This window comes from Pistacia vera, unplaced genomic scaffold, assembly GCF_008641045.1.
Source record: "Pistacia vera cultivar Batoury unplaced genomic scaffold, PisVer_v2 Contig405, whole genome shotgun sequence".
In the NCBI taxonomy this organism is placed as follows: Eukaryota; Viridiplantae; Streptophyta; class Magnoliopsida; order Sapindales; family Anacardiaceae; genus Pistacia; species Pistacia vera.
The window spans coordinates 1257454-1277877 of record NW_022196230.1 but is presented as its reverse complement, the minus strand read 5'-3'; the positions used below and the strand labels follow the sequence as shown (position 1 = coordinate 1277877).

Genomic DNA, 20424 nt, shown 5'->3' with positions numbered 1-20424 from the left:
TAAAGTTCTATTGTACAAAGGATAATATGCATACATATTCTTCTGTAGAAACTTGGCTGGAAACAATCTCAAAGGTTCAATCCCAACTGGACTTAAAGAAAAAGAGAAGAATGGTTTGCTATCATTGAGGTATAATTGATAAGAGCTTGAAAATATATATTTTGTTAGTGATTTAATTGGATTATTTGTGGAAAAATGTGTTTAATTTGTGGAATTTGAATTAATTATTTCATAAATACCTTTTATAGGAGCATGGGTGTATTTTGAGTAGGTTCAAACCGATATTTGAAGGAAAAAGAATGATGTCGATGGAATTCGTGACAAGTAGAAACAAACGGTGCAAGAATCAGAGTTGAAACAAGAAAGTTGTGATGCGTCGAAGATACAACGTAAAATCTGGAAATCCTTCAAGATGAGCATGCTTCGAGTTTTTGATCATAACTTGAGTTGTAGAAATCAGAATTTGATTATTCTTGTGGCATTGGAAATCTTATTCAGAGAACTACAAAGTTTGTGTTGATCACTTTACCAAATTCTTAATATCAAGGACTCGTGGGATAGAAAGAACGATCGCTGCGGCAACCATTTCTGATAGCCGCAGTAATGGGTCATGGGCCTGTTTGGGCTATTGCATTCTCCTAGTCTAAATCTGAATGGGTTAAGGCATTTAATTCTTTCCTAAGTAACCTCCAAACCCTAGCACTATAATTAAGAGTCTTTAATTAGCTTTTAGGAGTTGAGAGAAGAAAAAGGATGGCTACTATTTTGGAGATCGGAATTCTTGCAGTTCTCGTTCACCAATTAGAGAAGTTTCTCTAGTTTTCTTTCTTGAACTCATGTTATTGAATACAATGGTTGTTTTTATTATTGTAATTATGAACTAAATCCCTTTTCTAGGGCTAAAGACATAACCCAATTTATGAATATGTGTTGACTTTATTGTTGTTAATTCTTATTGAGCATTAATTCTAAGTTTTGTTATTGTGTATAATGCTTTCAATTCTTAAGGATCCGAGAGTTGAATGATATCATGGGTTGGGTTGAGATCGAGAGATGAAACCTGATTTGTTTAAGGTAATAAAACCATAGATTGAGCAAACACTAGAGATAGATTACCGCGATCTATGAGGCTCTGGTAAATTCCATAGAACTCAATGATCTCTTAACTCCTAAATCCAACTTAGAGATATTTTGGGTTGTTGCTTAAGGGTTAATTTGCTAATTATTCAAGAGAAAGTTAGTAGAATATCATGGAATTTGGCCTCTAGGATAAGCTTAGTTAGGTTAGCAATAATTGTCAATGCATAGGATTAAATTGGTGTGAAATCTGTGCCCTAGGTTTAGTCATATTGATCTGTTCTGCTTTTGTTTAGTATTTAGTTTGTTTTCTTTTTCATTAAATTCATTCTTAAAATTTTGTTTCATCAGATAGCAACAAAATAGACTAGTTTGGTACTTCGTAGGTAGTTCTCTTGGGATTCGACACTCGTTTACACGAGCTTTATTACTTACGCGATTTCGTACACTTGCGAATAGCTTGTCGATAATTTAAGTCCCAAAACTATGTTAATACTTTTGTTGACATAGCAACAACGATTTGCTTTCTTTCTTTCCTTCTTTCTTTCTTGTTCATTCCCTTATAAATTTCTCTCACAGGTGAATAAGAAAATTGTCAAATTTCTACATTAGTGAAAAACTATTTGTTGATATTTGTTTCAAGTTGTACAATTCTATAATCATCTGCTGGTTTCTAGTCTGGATGGGAATCCAAATCTTTGTCCTCCAGCATCATGCAAAGAGAAAAAGAAGTATAGTGTTCCAGTGGTAGCATCAGTTGCTGTAGTTTCTGTCATTTTAACAGCATTAGCAATTTTATGGAAACTTGAAAGGAGAAAACAAGGTGCTAATTGACACCACTACATGGATGTCTTAGAACATAGAATTATACTTTCTTGTAACTGAAATTAAAAGCTTTTTCCAGTTGACAAGAAAGGGTCATTGGAGTTCAAAGATAGTGTTAGTGTTTAAGCTAATGCCGGATATATCCAAGAAAAAGAGAACATAAGAGAACTGATTCAAATTCATTAACCAATAAAAACCTGCATATAACATGCTTTGGCTTACTGTTACAACCACTGTCAGTAACTTTTACATAATCTCAGCTAATCCACACACATCTAACAACCACATTACAAAATTAGCTGAGTCATCAAATTCAAAATTAACACTTAAGTTTACAATAAGGCTTAAACTACTGAAATCAGAAACAGCACCATGCATGCCACCTGTATAGCAGCAAAATAGCTTCAAACTTTCAGTTTCAGCAAACCATACTTCCAACACAACATCAACCTTCAACACTCCACCTTGATGCTTTGGCTGGAAACACCAAGTTCTAGTCTTAAGGCTTCAAACTTGGATTTGCACAAGGCCTTTGTCATAATGTCAGCAACTTGCTCTTCTCCTTTGTAGTGCATTAAACTCACTTCACCACACTGTTCAGCCTCCCTTACTGCATGATATTTAATCTTGATGTGCTTGGTTCTGCCGTGGAGCACAGGGTTCTTTGCCATGGCCACTGCTGACTGGTTATCACATAGGATCAATGTAGGACCACCCTGCACTTGGTGTAAATCATCCAACATCTTCCTAAGCCATACAGCCTGGTTCATTGCTATTGCAACAGAGACATATTCAGCTTCAGCAGTAGACTGTGCCATAGTCTCCTGCTTCCTTGACAGCCAACAAATTGCACCTTTATTCAAATAAAATATATAACCAGATGTGCTTCTAGCATCATCCAAGGATCCACCCCAATCACTATTAGTATACCCCACCAATTTCAGACTTTCAGCCTTCCTAAAATAGATGCCTAACATGATGGTTCCCTTTACATACCTCAGCACATGTTTTATAGCCTTAAAGTGCAGTTCACTTGGGTTGCTCATAAACCTTGAAAGATAACTTGCAGTGAACATAAGATCAAGTCTGGTGGCTGTGTAATACAACAAACTTCCCACCAAGCTTCTGTATTTCCCTTCATCTACCCTCTCTGCACCATCAGTTTTGCTTAGTTTCAGGTTGGGAACCAGTGGGGTATCCATTGGTTTACAGTTGTCCATTCCAAACTTCATGAGAAGCTCGGTTGCATACCTCTGTTGGCATACAAAAATCTCACCTGCAGTCTGCCTTATCTCTATGCCTAGGAAATATTTCATCAATCCTGAGTCAGTCATTTCAAACTCAGTTTGCATGGCTGACTTAAACTGGTCCAACTCTTCAGGATTGCTTCCAATCACCAATAAGTCATCAACATAGAGAGAGACCACAGCCAAACCCCTTTCAGTTTTCCTTATGTAGAGAGTGTGTTCATTTGGGCCTTAAAGTGGACAGCAACTGTGCTGCTAGTTGCACCTATGTTCCACGTCAAATCCCTCAGCCCGAATTGTTGACTCTCATGCCTGAACGATGGCTTACAGCTTATGAAAAGCTGCATCCAACTGCTAAGACTAATCAGCCGATCAGAAAGAATCCTCCTCCCTGGGGTCCAGACCAAACCACTTCAGTAAAACGACTCAAAGAAATTGCCCAACAGCTGCCCCCACTACAAATTCCCTCAACTGGCCAACGAATACTTCAAACCGATGCTAGTGATTCCCACTGGTCCGCCATTCTCCTTGAAGAAAATAATGGTGTTCGCAAAGTATGTGGTTACAAAAGTGGACACTTCAAACCAAGTGAAGAACACTACCATTCCACATATAAGGAAATTCTCGCTGTCAGACGTGGTATCGAGAAATTTGAATACCACTTGATCGGTCATCATTTTCTCATTGAAATGGACATGTCATCTTTTCCACGAATGCTCGAGTTCAAGCAAAAGGAAATTCCTGATGCCCAACGTCTTCGCTGGGCCCAATGGTTTTCCCGCTACCAGTTCACTGTCAAACATATCAAAGGCAAACATAACACCCTTGCAGATTTCCTATCCCGACCCAAGCAACCCAAGCCCACTTTCCATAACAGCCCACATTATCAAACCCAACCTATTCCTNGGGAAGCTTTTTCCTAGCATCCTAACACTCATCAATTCATTTCCCTCACAATCCATTATTACACAAGCATGATTTTGAAAATGTAAGGTGTAGTTTTTCTCCAACATTTGACCTACACTTAATAGGTTTTGTGCAATTTCAGGAACAAATAAAGCACTTGAAATGATCTTGGTACCTGCTTGAGTTTGGACAGCCACATCTCCAATCCCTTTTGCCTCTACATACTCACCATTTCCCACCTGGACCTTGGAGCTGTATGTTCTATCTATCCTGACAAAATTCTCCAGTTTTGCTGCCATGTGGTTAGTACAACCACTATCTATTAGCCAAACATCACCGGTGGTCTGCATGGAGTAGCATGAAGCTACAAACAGTTGTTCTGGTTCACTGCTCTACTGTTGGTCTTCTGCACTTTGTGCTTGCTATGGTGGCTGTGCATTTTTATTCCTGCACACTTTTTCAATGTGCCCGAACTGTTTGCACCTCCTGTATTGGATCCCAAGTTTGAACCAGCACTTACTGTCTGGATGTCCCTTCTTTTTGCAGTGGGTACATGGTGGATAATTCCTTCCTCCACTCAATTTTCCCCACTGTCCATCAGTTCTCTCTTTTCCTCTCTTATCTCCAACATATTTCCTATTTCTTCCCTGCACATTCAACCTTTTTTCAACAGCCATCATAGCACCTTCATTTGAGTCCTCTTGCCTCATCAACCTTCTCTATTCTTGGGCCTGCAGGGCATGAACCAATTTGGTGAGTCTGATTTGGGAGAGGTCCTTTGAATCTTCTAAGGAAGATATCTTGGACTCAAATCTTTCCAGTAGGCTAACTAACACTTTCTCAACTATCATCTTGTCACTCATCTCAACTCCCAACAATCTAATCTTGTTCACTACACTCATAAGCCTATCTACATACTCTTTAACCTTCTCTACCTCCTGCATTCTTAGCATTTCGAACTCTCTTCGCAGGTTCATAACTTGAATATTTCGGGTTGTATTACTTCCCATGAACTCCTCCCTCAATCCATCCCAAGCTTCCTTTACAGTTTCACATGCCATTATCCTTGTAAATACAAGGTCTGTTACTGTAGAATGTATGTAAGAAAGGGCTCTTGGAGCTTTGGACATTTCCTCCTCATACATCCTCATTTGATTCAAAGCTGGGTTTGGACCAAGCTGCGGTGGCTGTTTCTCCTTTTCCACATACTACCACAGCCCTTGCCCTCTTAGGTAGGCTCTCAGTCTAACAACCCAGATGTGATACTGGTCCCCATTGAACAATGGAGGTGAGACAGAAGTTGATTGAGTTGCCATGCGAAACCAGGTTGGAATTTTTTTGGCAAGTGTTGTTCTTGCAGAAGGTTGAAGTTTGATGGTGATTCAGGATGTTTTTGAGTGAGTTTGTTAGATGTTGGTTTGTTAATGCAACTCTGATATCATGTTAGTGTTTTTACTAATGCCGGATGTGCAAAGAAAAGAGAATGGAAGGAAAAACTGATCTGATTTCATTAGGCTACAAAACCTACATATAACATACTTTGGCTAACTGTTTCAACTACTGTCAGTAAGTTTTTACTTAATCTCAGCTAAACCACTCAAGTCTAACAACTTCATTACAAATTGGTGAAAGTAAGCTGAGTCATCAAATTCAAAATTAACATACAAGATGACAAAATAAACTTAAACTACTGAACTTAAAACAGCACCATGCATGTCCATCTTATAGCAGCAAGATAACTTCAAACTTTCAGCAACATCAAAACATACTTCTAGCACAGCATCAACCTTCAAAAAAAATATGTCATTCAGAGGCTCACGTCATGATCAGGGCCAAGAAGATTTGCCATTAAAGACTACTAATCAATCTCTACAAGTTATGCTCTTACATGGGAATTTAGACATTTAGGTGAAGGGGGATAAGAACCTACCAAACATTGAAAGGATTCGCAAGAAACTTGGGAAAGCATTTGGCAAGTTTAACGCCAAGGTAAGCAGCAAAATCAAGGGTCATATGTCTCAGGACACAATTAGTGGTCCTCATGTCACAATTTCAATTTCTGGTGTGACAGTTAGGAGAACTTTTATCATGGGTAAACCCCGCAACCCGGTTTGGATGCAGCATTTTAATGCTCCTATTGATCATTATGCTGCAGAAGTTCACTTTGTTTTGAAAGAAAGTTGTGTTTTTTCCTCCGAAATTGTGGGCGTTGTGGGGATACCTGTGGAGCAATTATGCTCAGGTACAAAAATTGAGGGAGAATTTCCTATCTTTAACAATGGACAACCCAGCAATGAAGGAGTTGTTTTAAGTTTATCAATTCAGTATGCTCTTATTCAAGATCCGAGTCTTCACAAAAAGGGAGTAGTTTCAGGTTCCGACAACAATGGAGTCCCTGGTACACACTTTCCTCTTAGGAGAGGTTGTAAAGTTACACTCTATCAAGATGCTCATATTCAAGATGGTTGCATTCCCAATTTGAAGCTTGAGGGTGGAATTGTTGACAATTGGATGATGGAATGCTAAATCAGTGTTAGGATTTCGAGTGATTAAGATCACAATATTATTAGTAACAAAATATTGTTTCCATTTATGTGTTGATTGTGTAGTTATTTGTATTATTTGTTTCCTTACATATTACATTTTTTATGTATAAATTGTACCATTGATACAATGAAAAGACATACAAAAAACCCTTTTATAGAAATTATTCTCCATTTACATTGCTTTATTTTTGTTGGGCATTCTCTGTAACTTATTGCTACTCTTGCCTCTATTGCCTCTTCCCGGTAGTCTTAGGTAGTCCAACTATTACTTTTGCCGTTTCTTCTTCAAATTGTAACATGGTATCAGAGTAGGTTGTCTAGCAATCTTTCCTTGGTCCAATCTCCTCCACTGTCGTTGCCTCACCTACAAAACAAAAATCCAATTTAGTTCTTCTTCTTTGCCAAACCAAAAATGGAACCCATCACACAAGCTACAAGCCTAGATTCAACCAACCCACTCAACACTCAACCCAACCCAAACGCACAAATGGACCCAAACAACCAAAATGACCCAACAGGCCCACAAACCCAAACCCATCAATTCCATCACACTGGCCCACAGCCTCAAACCGGCCCATCTCTTTTCAGGTATATAGGTTCTAGCCCAAACCCGTTTCCCTACCAATTCTAGATCATCCAGCCAAATCATCGTAGGTCAAAGCTTGGCGATGCCCTTTTTCTTCTCTAGCTGACAAACCAGATTTGGTTCTCGTCAAACAACCACTCACTGGGTCAAAAAATTACATGACGTGTGCTCGTGATTTCCGTCGAGCTTTAATCACGAAATACAAAGATGGATTTCTCGACAGAACAGTGGCTTTTCCAGTAGAGCCTTATCTCCAAAAGCACTGGACTAGGTGCAACATGCTGGTTCACTCATGGATCAACAACTTCCTAACCCAAGAGGTTGCTGCCCGCTTACCACCCACTAAAATCGCCAAAGAATTCTAGTGAAATATCAAGGAAATGTACGGCCAACTGGATCTGGCAAAGCTTTTTACTCTCCAACAAAGTCTCACCGAAGCTAAGCAGAAAAATCGCAGCGTCACCACCTACTACAATCTACTATCAACTCTATGGAATGAGTGTGACACTATCACCACACCATTGCAGGAGACACCGAAAACCTTACAGCAATTCCAAAAAATTAGAGATCAAGATCATTTCATCCATTTCTTACTTGGATTAAACAAAACTTTTTTCCTTTTCAGGACACAAATGCTGGCCAAGACATCACCACCATCCCTTCGCCGGACATATCAACTCGTCGTTCAAGATGAAAGCCAACGAATGGCTTCAATTGATCACGGGGACTCTACTGTGTTTGTAGCTGAAAATGGAGGAAATGTGAAGGGAAATGATGGGCGGCTAGGGTTTGGAGAAGAAAAAAAGGTTTTTTATATGCAAAGTCCAGTGGCCTAGATCAAGTCAAACCATCCAACGACCAGAAATCCACCCCTTTGGTCAACCAAGTCAATGGTCAAAATCAAAGCCCATCCATCCACTCATCCAAAGGTCCATCTCTGGGGAATTTTCAAAATGGATCCAATGGCTCAAGATCGTTCTGATCTGGTAAGAAAATGTACTGTGACTAGTGTAAACAGAGAAATCATAACTGGGATATGTGCTAGAAACTCCATGGTCATCCAAAAGACAGAATTGGTAATTCCACAGCCAATAATGTTACTGCCACAGGAAATGAAGCTACATCAAACATGATCAAACCTGAACAGATTAGTCAGTTTATCCAGATGTTGAACCAACTTCCCACCAACAATGCTTCCGCCAGTTATACAGGTACTTCTTTTTGTTTTAGCAATTCGATTTCCCGTAATTTATGGACTATTGATTCAAAAGCTAGTGATCATGTCATATGCAACCCTAAATATTTCCAAACACACACACAATCCATGTCACACATTTTTGTTAAATTTCCAAATGGGAATATTACCCCAACCACTCATACAAGGATAGTTAAACTTAGGGATTCCATCATACTAAGAAATGTCCTAGTTGTTCCCACATTCTAATTTAACCTCATATCAATGTCCAAGTTTTGCACTGATAACAATTGTTCCTTACAATTCCTTCCTAATGTGTGTACATTTGAAGACCCTTCGATTGGCAAACAGATGGGCTTAGGTAAGGCTCATCATGACCTATACTTCTGGAAGCCATTTTTTGATGTTTTCCTTAAAGATTTCAAAACCAAAATTAATGACAATTATTATAATGCCAGTATTAATAATAAATCTCTTATTTTCCCTAATGGCTTGGGTTACAGTGCTTCTATCCCTTAGCAAAATTGCCCAATTTGCCCTATTGCTAAACAATCTAGGATAAGTTTTCCCACAAGCTCATCATCTACAAAAAAACCTTTCTCACTTGTTCACCTTGATATCTGGGGCCCATATTCTACTCCCAATCATAATGGATCCAGGTTCTTCCTCACCATAGTCGATGATTTCTCTCGAAGAACTTGGATCTTCCTCATGCAAACAAAAACCCAAGCCTTCACCCATATCAAAAACTTTCTCACAATGGTCCACACACAATTCCAAAAACAAGTTCAAAGAGTTAACACTGACAATGCCTTAGATTTTTTCAATAAACAGTGTTCGGATCTATTTCTTTTCCATGGGATTCTCCATGAAAGCTCTTGTACTTATACCCCTAAAAAAATGGGGTTGTTGAAAGAAAACATCATCACCTCCTTGAAGTGGCCCGAGCCCTTAACCACCAAGCCCACATCCCTACCACCTTTTGGGGTGAATGTGTGATCACTGCTACTTATCTCATTAATCGCATGCCTACACAGATTCTTGGAGGTAAAACTCCTTTTGAATTGTTATTTCAAAAAAAACCTGATAACTCCCATTTATGAGTTTTTGGATGCCTTTGTTACTCAACTACTATAGGGCCCCATGACAAATTTGTTGCTCATGCCACCAAATGTATCTTCATGGGCTACCCCATGCTATAGAAAGGGTACCGATTATATGATCCACAAACTAACAAATTTTTTGTCAATAGAGATGTTATTTTTCATAAGGAAGTTTTTCCCTTTTTTGAAAGTGAGCCTCCCTCCAGCACTTCTCATCTCCTCCCACTGGATCATTTACCACCATCTGACACTCCTTTCACCATAGTTCTAGTTCCTATTGATCAGTGAGATCCTGGTCCTCTAGACAATTCACAGTCTCCACTCAGTCGACATACAGAATCCACCACAGATCATCTATCTTCGGATGATTCTCCATCTTTAGATGTGGTACCATCACCCCATCTGATTCCCCTTTGATGCTCTTCTTAGGTTACTCGATCCCCTATTTGGATATCAGACTACATCTGTTCATTTGTGAAAGGTATCCCTTACCCTATCTCTGAGTATGTCAGTTTTGACCATTTGTCTTCTGAGCACAAATCTTATATGACCAATATATCTACTCATCAGAGTCGTCCACCTTTTCTGATGCCATCCAACATGCTTGTTAGTGTCAAGACATGGAAGCTGAACTCAATGCCCTTATCAGTAATCACACTTGGGACCTTGTTTCTCGCCCCTCCATTGGAAACCCATTGGTTGTAAATAGGTCCACAAAATCAAGCATCGAACTAATGGGTCCATTGAGAGGTGTAAATCCCATCTTGTTGCTAAAGGCTTCACCCAACGAGAAGGTTTCAATTATCAGGAAACCTTCTCCCCAGTCGCCAAACATGTTACCATCCGAGCCTTTCTCTTTGTTGCCTCTTACCACGACTGGCCATTACATCAACTGGATGTTTATAATGCCTTCCTCCATAGAAACCTTGATGAGGAGATTTGTATGGATCTATCAACCAGACTTTACAGTCAGGGGGAGAATCTTGTATGCAAATTGTGAAAGTCCCTATATGGTTTAAAATAGGCATCACGCTAATGGAATGCAAAGTTCACTAAAGCGCTCACAACTATTTGATTCACTAAATCCAAACATGATTACACCCTCTTCTCTAGGCATCAGGGTGAGTTGATGACATCCTCATTATAGGAAACGATGAGAATGCAATCAAACTACTAAAGGAGTATCTTCACAAAACATTCCATATCAAGGATTTAGGGGCACCAAAATACCTCATTGGCATTGAAATTGCATGTTCTCCAAAAGGAATATCCCTCAGTCAGCAAAAATATGTACTTGAACTCATATCAGACTCCGGATTAGTTGCATGCAAACAAAGTTTTATTCCTGTAGAACGGAACGTTAAACTCACCACACGTGAGTATGATGAAAAGATGCAGAAATCAGAGACAGATCATTCACTAGAACATAACACTAGTTACTAACGACTAGTTGGAACACTCATATACCTCACAATGACCCAACCAGACATCAGCTATGCAATTCAAATTCTCAGCCAATTAATGCATGCTCCAAAGCAATCCCACATGGATGCAGTAGTAAAAGTACTTAAGTACTTAAAAGGTTATCCAGGGTTGGGACTTCTTCTACCAAGAAAATCTTAACATCATTGCGTACTGTGATTCAGATTGGGGTTCATGTCCTATGACAAGAAGATCGCTCACAGGTTTCCACATCACGCTTGGAAAGTCTCTCATCTCATGGAAAACCAAGAAACAAACCATAGTCTCTCTCTCATCAACAGAGGCAGACTATAGGGCGATCGCTAAAACCACATGTGAGATTACATGGATCTTTAGCTTATTAAAAGATCTGAATTTGCAAGTGGAAACACCAGTTAAGCTATATTGTGATAACAAAGCAACAAATGACATTGCCACCAATCTAGTATTTCATGAAAGAACGAAGCATATAGAAATTGACTGTCATTTTGTCAGAGATAAAATACAAGAAGGTGTGATCAAAACAGAACATATCCGAACCACAGACCAACCAGCAGATATCTTTACAAAGCTGTTATGTCAAAGGCAGCATTCACATCTATTAAGCAAACTCAGTGTTTATGACATTCATAAACCATGAGCTTGAGGGGGAGTGTTGACAACTGGATGATGGAATGCTGAATCAAAGTCAGGATTTGGAGTGATCAAGATCAAATATTATTAGTAACAAACTATTGTTTCCATTTATGTGTTGATTGTGCAGTTATTTGTATTTATTTGTTTCCTTACATATTACATTTTTTATGTATAAATTGTACCATTGATACAATGAAAAGACATACAAAAAACACTTTTATAGAAATTATTCTCCATTTAGATTGCTTTATTTCTGTTGGGCATTCTCTACAACTTATTGCTACTCTTGCCTATATTGTCTCTTCCAGACAGTCTTAGGTAGTCCAACTACTGCTTTTACCATTTCTTCTTCAGATTGTAACAGAAATGAAGTTTTTACTTTTAGGTAGTTACTATCTATACACATCATTAGAAAACTGCGACTATGGATGCTGATGTTGGACAACTAAAAAGGAAGATTATCTCATTTCTTTGAGGTCTTGATTAATGCAAGGGTCGATATGATACTCCAAAACATCCTCTTTTTAGTACATTAGAAACACTGCATAAAGATGGCTTTCATAACTCTTCGTTTCCGGTAAACATATAACCTAGGTTCCATTTGCTTAAGCCACATATCATTTTTATTGTTTTATCACTATAAGGAAACCTTTGATATTACTTGTTATAAGTTTCTTTATGATTACTCAACTTGTCACTATTTATATACCTTAGTATTACTGTCAATTATTTGCTATGTTATGAGATTAAGGGAAGCTTTTTTCAAAGTCAATTTCAAGTTCTATAGCAGTTTTTTTCAGTATTCTTGATTTTATAATATAACTGAAGTTCTATTAGAATCCTATGTTTTACTAAGTACACAACAAGAAGCTCATGAAGTTGAAAGAGATCAGAAGTTGTTAGGATCCCACATCGAAATCTCACAACCACCAAGTGTGGTACTTAAGCCTAGGGGCTCTCCCACCTATGAGGTTGATCTTTTGGGTTGGACTCTTCCTTAAGCTTATATTCTAACATTGGTGCTCTCTTTGAAAGTTGGGTGCAGAAAGCTTACTTATGGGCTAGATTTAGGTGTAGTGTGCTTTCCCTGGGAGGGGATGTTGCATTAAATAACTGATAGGTGAGTGAAGCTGCCCAAATGAGGAAAGGGCTATTGGGTCAGTGTCGATAAAGTGAAAGTCGTTATGGACGTCGGCTCCTAAAGGGGGATGCAATGTTAGGATCCCACATCGGGATTTCACACCCACCAAGTGTGGTACTTAAGCCTGGGGCTCTCCCACCTATTAAGTTGGTCTTTTGAGTTAGGCTCTTCCTTAAGCTTGAGTTCTAACAGAAACTGAGGCGAAATGATATCTTGTTCAATTTTCAATTATTTGTTTGCCAAAGTTTTCTATTTTTGATCAATATCTGTTGTAACCTAAGCAGAANGAAAATCAAACAATATTACCAAAAACGACTCAAATGAGGGCGAAAGAGGAAACAATAACAACGTACCTCAAGCGGGGCGTTACAAGCCAATTCAATGAAAATGCTGACAATTTCCTTAGATTGAAAATTTTGAGCTATAGCACAAAAATAATCAGTTACAATGAATGGAAATTGCAGAGATTGCGGAGAAAATGTATAAGAATTATATTATGATCAGATACTGCCCAAATAAAACATCATTTCCAAATTCTATAAATGAGTTACAAGTCCAATATTCAATTGAAAGATACATTCAATTGTCAGTTCTAACATTCATAAGAAGTAGACAGAACAGACATATGTTTAGCAAACTTGTAAATATCAACTAGTACAATTATAGACTAAGCACTTCTTGTGATGTGTTGAGTAAATAACAAAAGAGAATAGGAAGAGGAAGAGTAATGAGTCCAAGAAGGATTGAATTGCACTTGGGAAAAACTTTTGTGTTCATTTTGCTTCTTTTGAATAAAATTACAAGGACCAATGATAACTTTGTCAAGCACTATAGATGAAAAATTAAGATAGTGTAAGTGTTTTGAGTTTAGTTTCATCAACAAGAATAGTTCTTCAACACTAATATGAAGATAGATGGGATTCTTTCTTTGAAAGTTTGATAAGATTTTGTCAAAAGCATGGTGCTGTTATGACTAATATGAGTGCTTGATATATGGAAGGTACAAGGTGTAATTGTCAACCGAAATATAATATTCCAATTGAGCATTACTATCACATTGATATCTTTGATACTGTTGAAACATTGATAATTTGTTGGAAATTCAGTTGAAAGTTAGTTTGTTTTTTGAATGTGTTTTGGCACCAAGCAGCAGCTGAAGTCCTCTCTATCTACCGAAATTGAAGCTGCTGTAGTGGTTGATTTTAGTGACATGTTTAGGTGAAATCAGCTTAGATTAAGCTTGTATTAGTTGCAAACATAGTTTTAAATTTTAAATGTTTGTATGGTCTGTTGTAGTTGGTGAAATAGTCAGTATTTTGGTTGTATATATTGAAAGTTGCAGTGAAATGAAAATTCAGTTCAACTCATTTTCATTTCTCCTTTATCTTTCCTTAGAATTCACCGGCTCTTAACACCAACAATTGGTATCAGAGCCACACAAAAACAACTTGAAATCTCTCTTGCATTCACTCATCAATCTCAGCTCAAGAACACCTCCCATCTCAGCCCAAAATAGTCTGCACCTATCCATTTACTTTTCTGCGTCCGACACATAAATTGAATCAATGGCTGCTCAATCAGCCTTGATGTCACCTCCAGTGTTTAATGGGGAACAGTACCACATATGGGCTGTAAAGATGAAAGCATTTCTCCGGAGTCAAGGGTTGTGGCAGTATGTGGAAGAAAATAGGCAGCTACCTCCATTAGGACCAAATCCTACCCTGAATCAGATGAGACTGCATGAGGAAGAAACTGCCAAAGCACCGAAAGCCCTTTCCCACATTCATGCTATTGTAGCAGACCTTGTATTCACAAGGATCATGGCATACAAAACTCTAAAAGAGGCATGGGATAAGTTGAGAGAAGAATGCATGGGGAGCAACACAACAAGGAACATGCAGGTGCTAAATTTAAGAAGATAGTTTGAGATGCAGAGGATATAAGAATCAGAGAAGGTTAAAGACTATGTTGACAGGTTGATGAGTGTTGTCAACAAAATAAGGCTACTGGGAGTGGAGTTAACAGACAGGAGAGTGGTGGAGAAAGTTCTGGTTAGCCTACCTAAAAGATTTGAGTCCAAAATCTCATCTCTTGAGGACTCAAGAGACATGAGGCAGGTTACACTTACAAAGCTAGTTCATGCACTGGAAGCACAAGAGCAAAGAAGGCTCTTGAGGCAAGAAGATATAGGTGAGGGTCCAATGATGGCAGCTCACAAAACCAAACCAGCTCAAGGGAACAATAGGAGGTATCCTGGTGAGAAGGGGAAAGAAATGAGCAATGGCCAATGGGGAAAACCAAGTGGGATGAAGGAATATCCACCTTGCTCCCACTGTAAAAGGAAGGGGCATTCTGAAAAAAGATGCTGGTTTAGGCTAGGAATACAATGTAGGGCTTGTCTGTAAAAGGAAAGGGCATTTTGAAAAAAGATGCTGGTTTAGGCCAGGAATACAATGTAGGGCTTGTAAACAATTTGGTCATATAGAAAGGGTATGCAAGAACAAATGAGAGCAGCCCAAACAGCAAGCACAAGTGACAGATGACCAGCAACCTAAACAAGGGACAAAACAGTTGTTTGTGGCCTCCTACAGTGCACCACCAACATGCTATGATGGATGGCTAGTTGACAGTGGGTGTACAAACCATATGACACCACACCTGCAGGATTTTGTCAGACTAAACTAAGCACATCGGTCTAGGATTAAAATTGCAAATGGTGACTATGTTGAAGCAAAGAGAAAGGGAGATGTTGCAATTCAGACCTCAACAGGTACAAAACTCATCTTAAATGTACCATATGCACCCAAAATCAGTCAAAGCGTTTTAAGTGTAGGACAAATGTTAGAAAACCATTATGTCTTGCATTTTGAAAATCAAATCTGCCAAATTCTAGACAGTAAGGGGTGTGAGTTGATGAGAGTCAAAATGGTGGGGAAAAGTTTTCCCATTAAGCTAAAAAGAACTAAACATAGAGCCTGCAATGTAAAGGTAGATGAGTTTTTGAAATGGCATAAGAGACTTGGTCATATTCATTACCAAGGTCTCAAGGAAATTCAAACCAAGAGAGTGGTCCAGAATCTACCAGAATTAGAGGAGAGTACAACCTTATGTCAAGCCTGTCAACTTGGCAAGTTGAGTAGGCAATCCTTTCCTGTAAACCAAGCCTGAAGAGCAACTGAAAAATTGCAACTCATTCATATAGATATATGTGGTCCTATGGAAACTTTGTCATTGAGTGGAAGTAGGTATTTTGTGTTGTTTATTGATGACTATTCTAGCATGTGTTGGGTGTATTTTTCTGCAGCAAACAGGAGAAGTTGCTGGTGTATTTAAGCAGCTTAAGCTGCTGGTGGAAAATCAAGCTGGAAAAACTATAAAAATCTTGAGAAGTGACAATGGTACAAAATACACTTCTCAAGAGTTTGAACAAGTATGCAAAGATGCTAGAATTAAGCATCAATACAGCAGCCCCTACACCCCATAGCAGAATGGAGTCAATGAGAGGAAGAACAAATTAGTTATAGAGATGGCTAGATGTATGGTAGCTGAGAAGAGATTGCCAAAGAAATTTTGGGCATAAGCTGTCAATACAGCAGTGTTTCTGCTTAATAGGCTTCCCAAAAAAGCCTTGGACATCAAAACACATTATGAGGCATGGCATAGAGTCAAACCAGTACTAGATATGCTCAAAATATTTTGAAGTATATGCTACATTCTGGTTCCAGCAGCAAAAAGATCCAAACTGGATGAAAAGGCCTTAATTGGCATTTTTATAGGTTATAGTAGTTAGTCTAAAGCCTATAGGGTGTATGTTCTAGAAACAAGAAAAAATCAAATTTCTAGGGATGTCAAAATAGATGAGAATGGAGTATGGAATTGGGAAGAAAATAGAGCTGATATGGAGACAAAACCAGGCTGGACAGAAGCTATAGGTGATCAGAATTTTGATGATATTGAGGGTGATGCAGAAAAAGAAGTTTCAGTTAGAGGTACCAAACCTTTAGCTGAGGTTTATGAGAGATGTAACATAGCCTCACTTGAGCCAACATGTTACTTTGAAGCTGTAAAATCAAAAGTTTGGAGAGTTGCCATAAAGGAGGAGTTGGCAATGATTGAGAAGAATCAAACTTGGAACCTGGTGGACAGACCTCAGAACAGAAAAGTGATCCAAGTTAAATGGATTTTCAAGAAGAAACTCAATCCAGATGGTTCAGTCCTTAAGCACAAAGCAAGGCTGGTTGTCAAAGGTTTTGCTCAGCAGTATGGAGTTGATTTTCCGAATACCTTTGCACCAGTTGCAAGGCATGACACAATCAGGTTGTTACTTGCAGTGGCAGCACAATTTGCATGGAAAATATTTCAGTTAGACATCAAATCTGCATTCCTTAATGGATGGCTGAATGAGGAGACATATGTTGAACAGCCAGAAGGGTATAAAGTCAGGGGAAAGGAAGACAAAGTCTATCTCCTAAAGAAGGCTTTGTATGGCCTAAAACAGGCACCAAGGGCCTGGTACAGCAGAATAAATGATCACTTGCTGAGTTTGGATTTTGTAAGAAGTCCAAATGAGCAACATTGTATGTTAGGGAGATTGATAAGGATGTTATGATTATCTCTTTGTATGTTGATGATCTACTTGTGACAGGAAGCAAACCGGCTTAACTAGAGGAATTCAAGAGATCCATGCTTGATGAGTTTGAGATGATAGATTTAGGTGAAATGGCTTACTTTCTTGGGATGTAGGTTCATCAAAGCTTAGCTGGAATATTTGTTAATCAAGAGAAGTATGCAATTGAAGTTTTGAGGAAATTCAATATGGAAAACTGCAAATCAATGGATGTTCCTCTGGTTCAAATCTGAAACTGTCAAAGGATGATGATGCAAAAAGTGTTGATGAGGGACAGTATAAAAGCTTGGTTGGCTACTTGCTGTACCTAACAGCAACCAGGCCTGATATCATGTTTGCAACAAGCTTACTGTCCAGGTTCATGAATCAGCCCAAAGAAACACATTTCAAAGCTACAAAAAGAGTGCTCAGGTATGTGAAAGGGAGCACCAACTTTGGAGTGTGGTTTCGGAGGTTAGAAAACTTTGGCCTAAAGGGATTCTCTGATAGTGATTGGGGTGGTTATGTGGAAGACATGAAGAGCACTTCAAGGTATGCTTTCTTCCTGAATCATGGTGCAATCTGTTGGCTGTCAAAGAAACAAGAAACGGTTGCATAATCCACAACAGAAGCAGAATACATTTCGGCTACAGCTGTTGAAGCTATCTAGTTGAGAAAAATCCTGGAAGATTTGAAGCTGAAGCTGAGACATCCTATTGTGATAATGTGTGACAATCAGTCGGGTGTGGCTATGGCTAAGAATCCAGTCCATCATGGGAGAACTAAACACATAAAGATCAGGTTCCATGCAGTGAGAGAAGCTGAGCAAGAAGGGGAAGTAAAACTAGTTCACTACAGTGGTGATGATCAAGTGGTTGACATCCTTACTAAGGGATTACCCAAAACCAAGTTTGAAGACTTCAGGATCAGACTTGGTGTTTCTAGCAAAATTATCAAGGAGAAGTGTTGAAACATTGATAATTTGATGGAAATTCAGTTGAAAGTTAGTTTGTTTTTTGAATGTGTTTTGGCGCCAAGCAGCAGTTGAAGTCCTCTCTGTCTGTCGAAATTGAAGCTGTTGTAGTGGTTGATTTTAGTGACATGTTTAGGTGAAATCGGCTTAGATTAAGCTTGTATTAGTTGCAAACATAGTTTTAAATTTTAAATGGTTGTATGGTCTATTTTAGTTGGTGAAACAGTCAGTATTTTGGTTGTATATATTGTAAGTTGCAGTGTAATGAAAATTCAGTTCAACTCATTTTCATTTCTCCTTTATCTATCGTTAGAATTCACCGGCTCTTAACACCAACATGTACTATGATAGATTTTAATTTGATGGAGTTACATAATAGACTTCCCAATCAAATAATGGAGTTCCTTACGTACTCTTAGCTCTCCAATGAATCACAGTGATAATTTCAAACCATTTAATGCTAATAATATTTGTAAGCTTGTAAAGAAATTTTACCCTCAAGATGCTGATCATAGTGGGATAACACTTGGAGAAATAATTTGGAACTTTAAAAGTTTGATTTGTTTAGACAATTGATTGAAACCAAAAAATCAAGATTCTACACTTTTATTGAGGGGGTTGATTTGTTTAGTGTTGACTGTTCCTATTTCCAAAACAACTAAATAAGCATTTTCAACTAAGAATCTTATAAAACAAAGCTTCATAATAATATTGATGAATTTCTTGCATATTACATGATTATCTACATTGAAAGGGAACTTGTTGAAAGATAATTGATGAATTGTACTCCATCAAGCTTAACGATGTTTTATTTTATTTGCACTTTGATTCAATTTTTGTTATCTTTTTTTGTTTTTGTTTTTATATAACTATGCATTTTGTGGAGTGAGGTTCCTAATTTTCCCCTAAGTTTATATGTTAATGTCCTTTGAATGAAACTTTTTCTTATTGTTGATGTGCAACACCATTGATTTTGTCGTATATCTTCTTTATTTCTATTGACGTTTGAATAAAATTGATATTGGATTTGGTCTACGCGTTTTACTTGAATAAGCGAATGAGTTTGTGTTTAAGGTTTGAATGGTAGATAACAATGTATTTTATTTTTGCTTTTAAAAACAAGCGCATATGTTTAAAATTTACTATTGAAGTGGTTTATTTAATGATTAAAATATCTTTCCTTTAGATTACAAAAAGAGAAAAAGAAACTAAAGCCAATTAACCATCATTGGGTGATCTGACGATAAAAGAGCAAAAAGATATTCCATGAGTTCATGTGTTTGAGTCCCCTAGGCACCAATAGAGGTGGCTACTGGGACTCTTACTCGACCGACAGTTCCAGGGCCGTAAAGGATTAGTTGAGGTGCATGTAAGCTGACCAAAAAAAAAAAAAAAAACTAAGGCCAATTAGAGTATGTGTGAGAAAGAGTTTTAGAGAAAGGGTGCATGTGTGTGTGTGTGTGAGAGAGAGAGAGAGAGAAAGAGAGAGAGAGAGAGAAAGGGTTAGACTATGAGACTGTAAGACTGTGACGGAAACAGCAAACACAAAGGGACTTTCTAATTAAGGTTTCTATTTCTGGTAAAAGGCAATATTTTAGATTTATTTTTTTAATTATCTTTGTTATGCCTAAAAAAAGGGTTGACATATGCTAATGTCATCAAGCACCAATCAGAATCCAAGAAAACATTCTACCATCCAGAACATGACACGTCTCCAAAGGCAAAAGAAATATGGCTGTCAAGACCCAAACCAACTCAAGAATTTGTACCTGAGTGAATTTGGTTCACACACATGTCCAAACCCCATTTAATTTAAAGATATTCTTTGAGTTCCAACAAATGGGAAGGCATGAGGGATCTACACGACACGAGGCCACTCGCAAAAATGTAATCATTACCTTGAGCTAAACGGGTATAAATAGGCAGCTCCCCCTCATAAAATAGAAGTTATACATTCACGCATTCAGGAAAGACGCACTACTAGAAAGAAACTAGCTCGACATTCTCTCTAATAACACTTAGAACACCAAACGCTTGTAATCCCAGACCGCAGCTCGCGACCTCTTGTAAGCTTGTCTAGCGATCAGAAATTGATCGTTATATAAACGAACACAATGGATGT

The 20424-nt window shown here is 38.2% G+C and overlaps 1 protein-coding gene and 1 pseudogene across 1 annotated transcript; both read left to right on the top strand.

Moving 5' to 3' along the window:
* Window positions 1–5855: 5855 nt before the first annotated feature.
* Window positions 5856–12699, top strand: LOC116142122 (annotated as a pseudogene).
* Window positions 12700–14288: 1589 nt separating this feature from the next.
* On the top strand, window positions 14289–15128 carry LOC116142121. Its single transcript, XM_031427566.1, has 2 exons — window positions 14289–14624; window positions 14679–15128. Exons 1-2 carry the CDS (start codon window positions 14289–14291, stop codon window positions 15126–15128), a joined length of 786 nt encoding a protein of 261 aa, XP_031283426.1.
* The last annotated feature ends 5296 nt before the right edge of the window (window positions 15129–20424 follow it).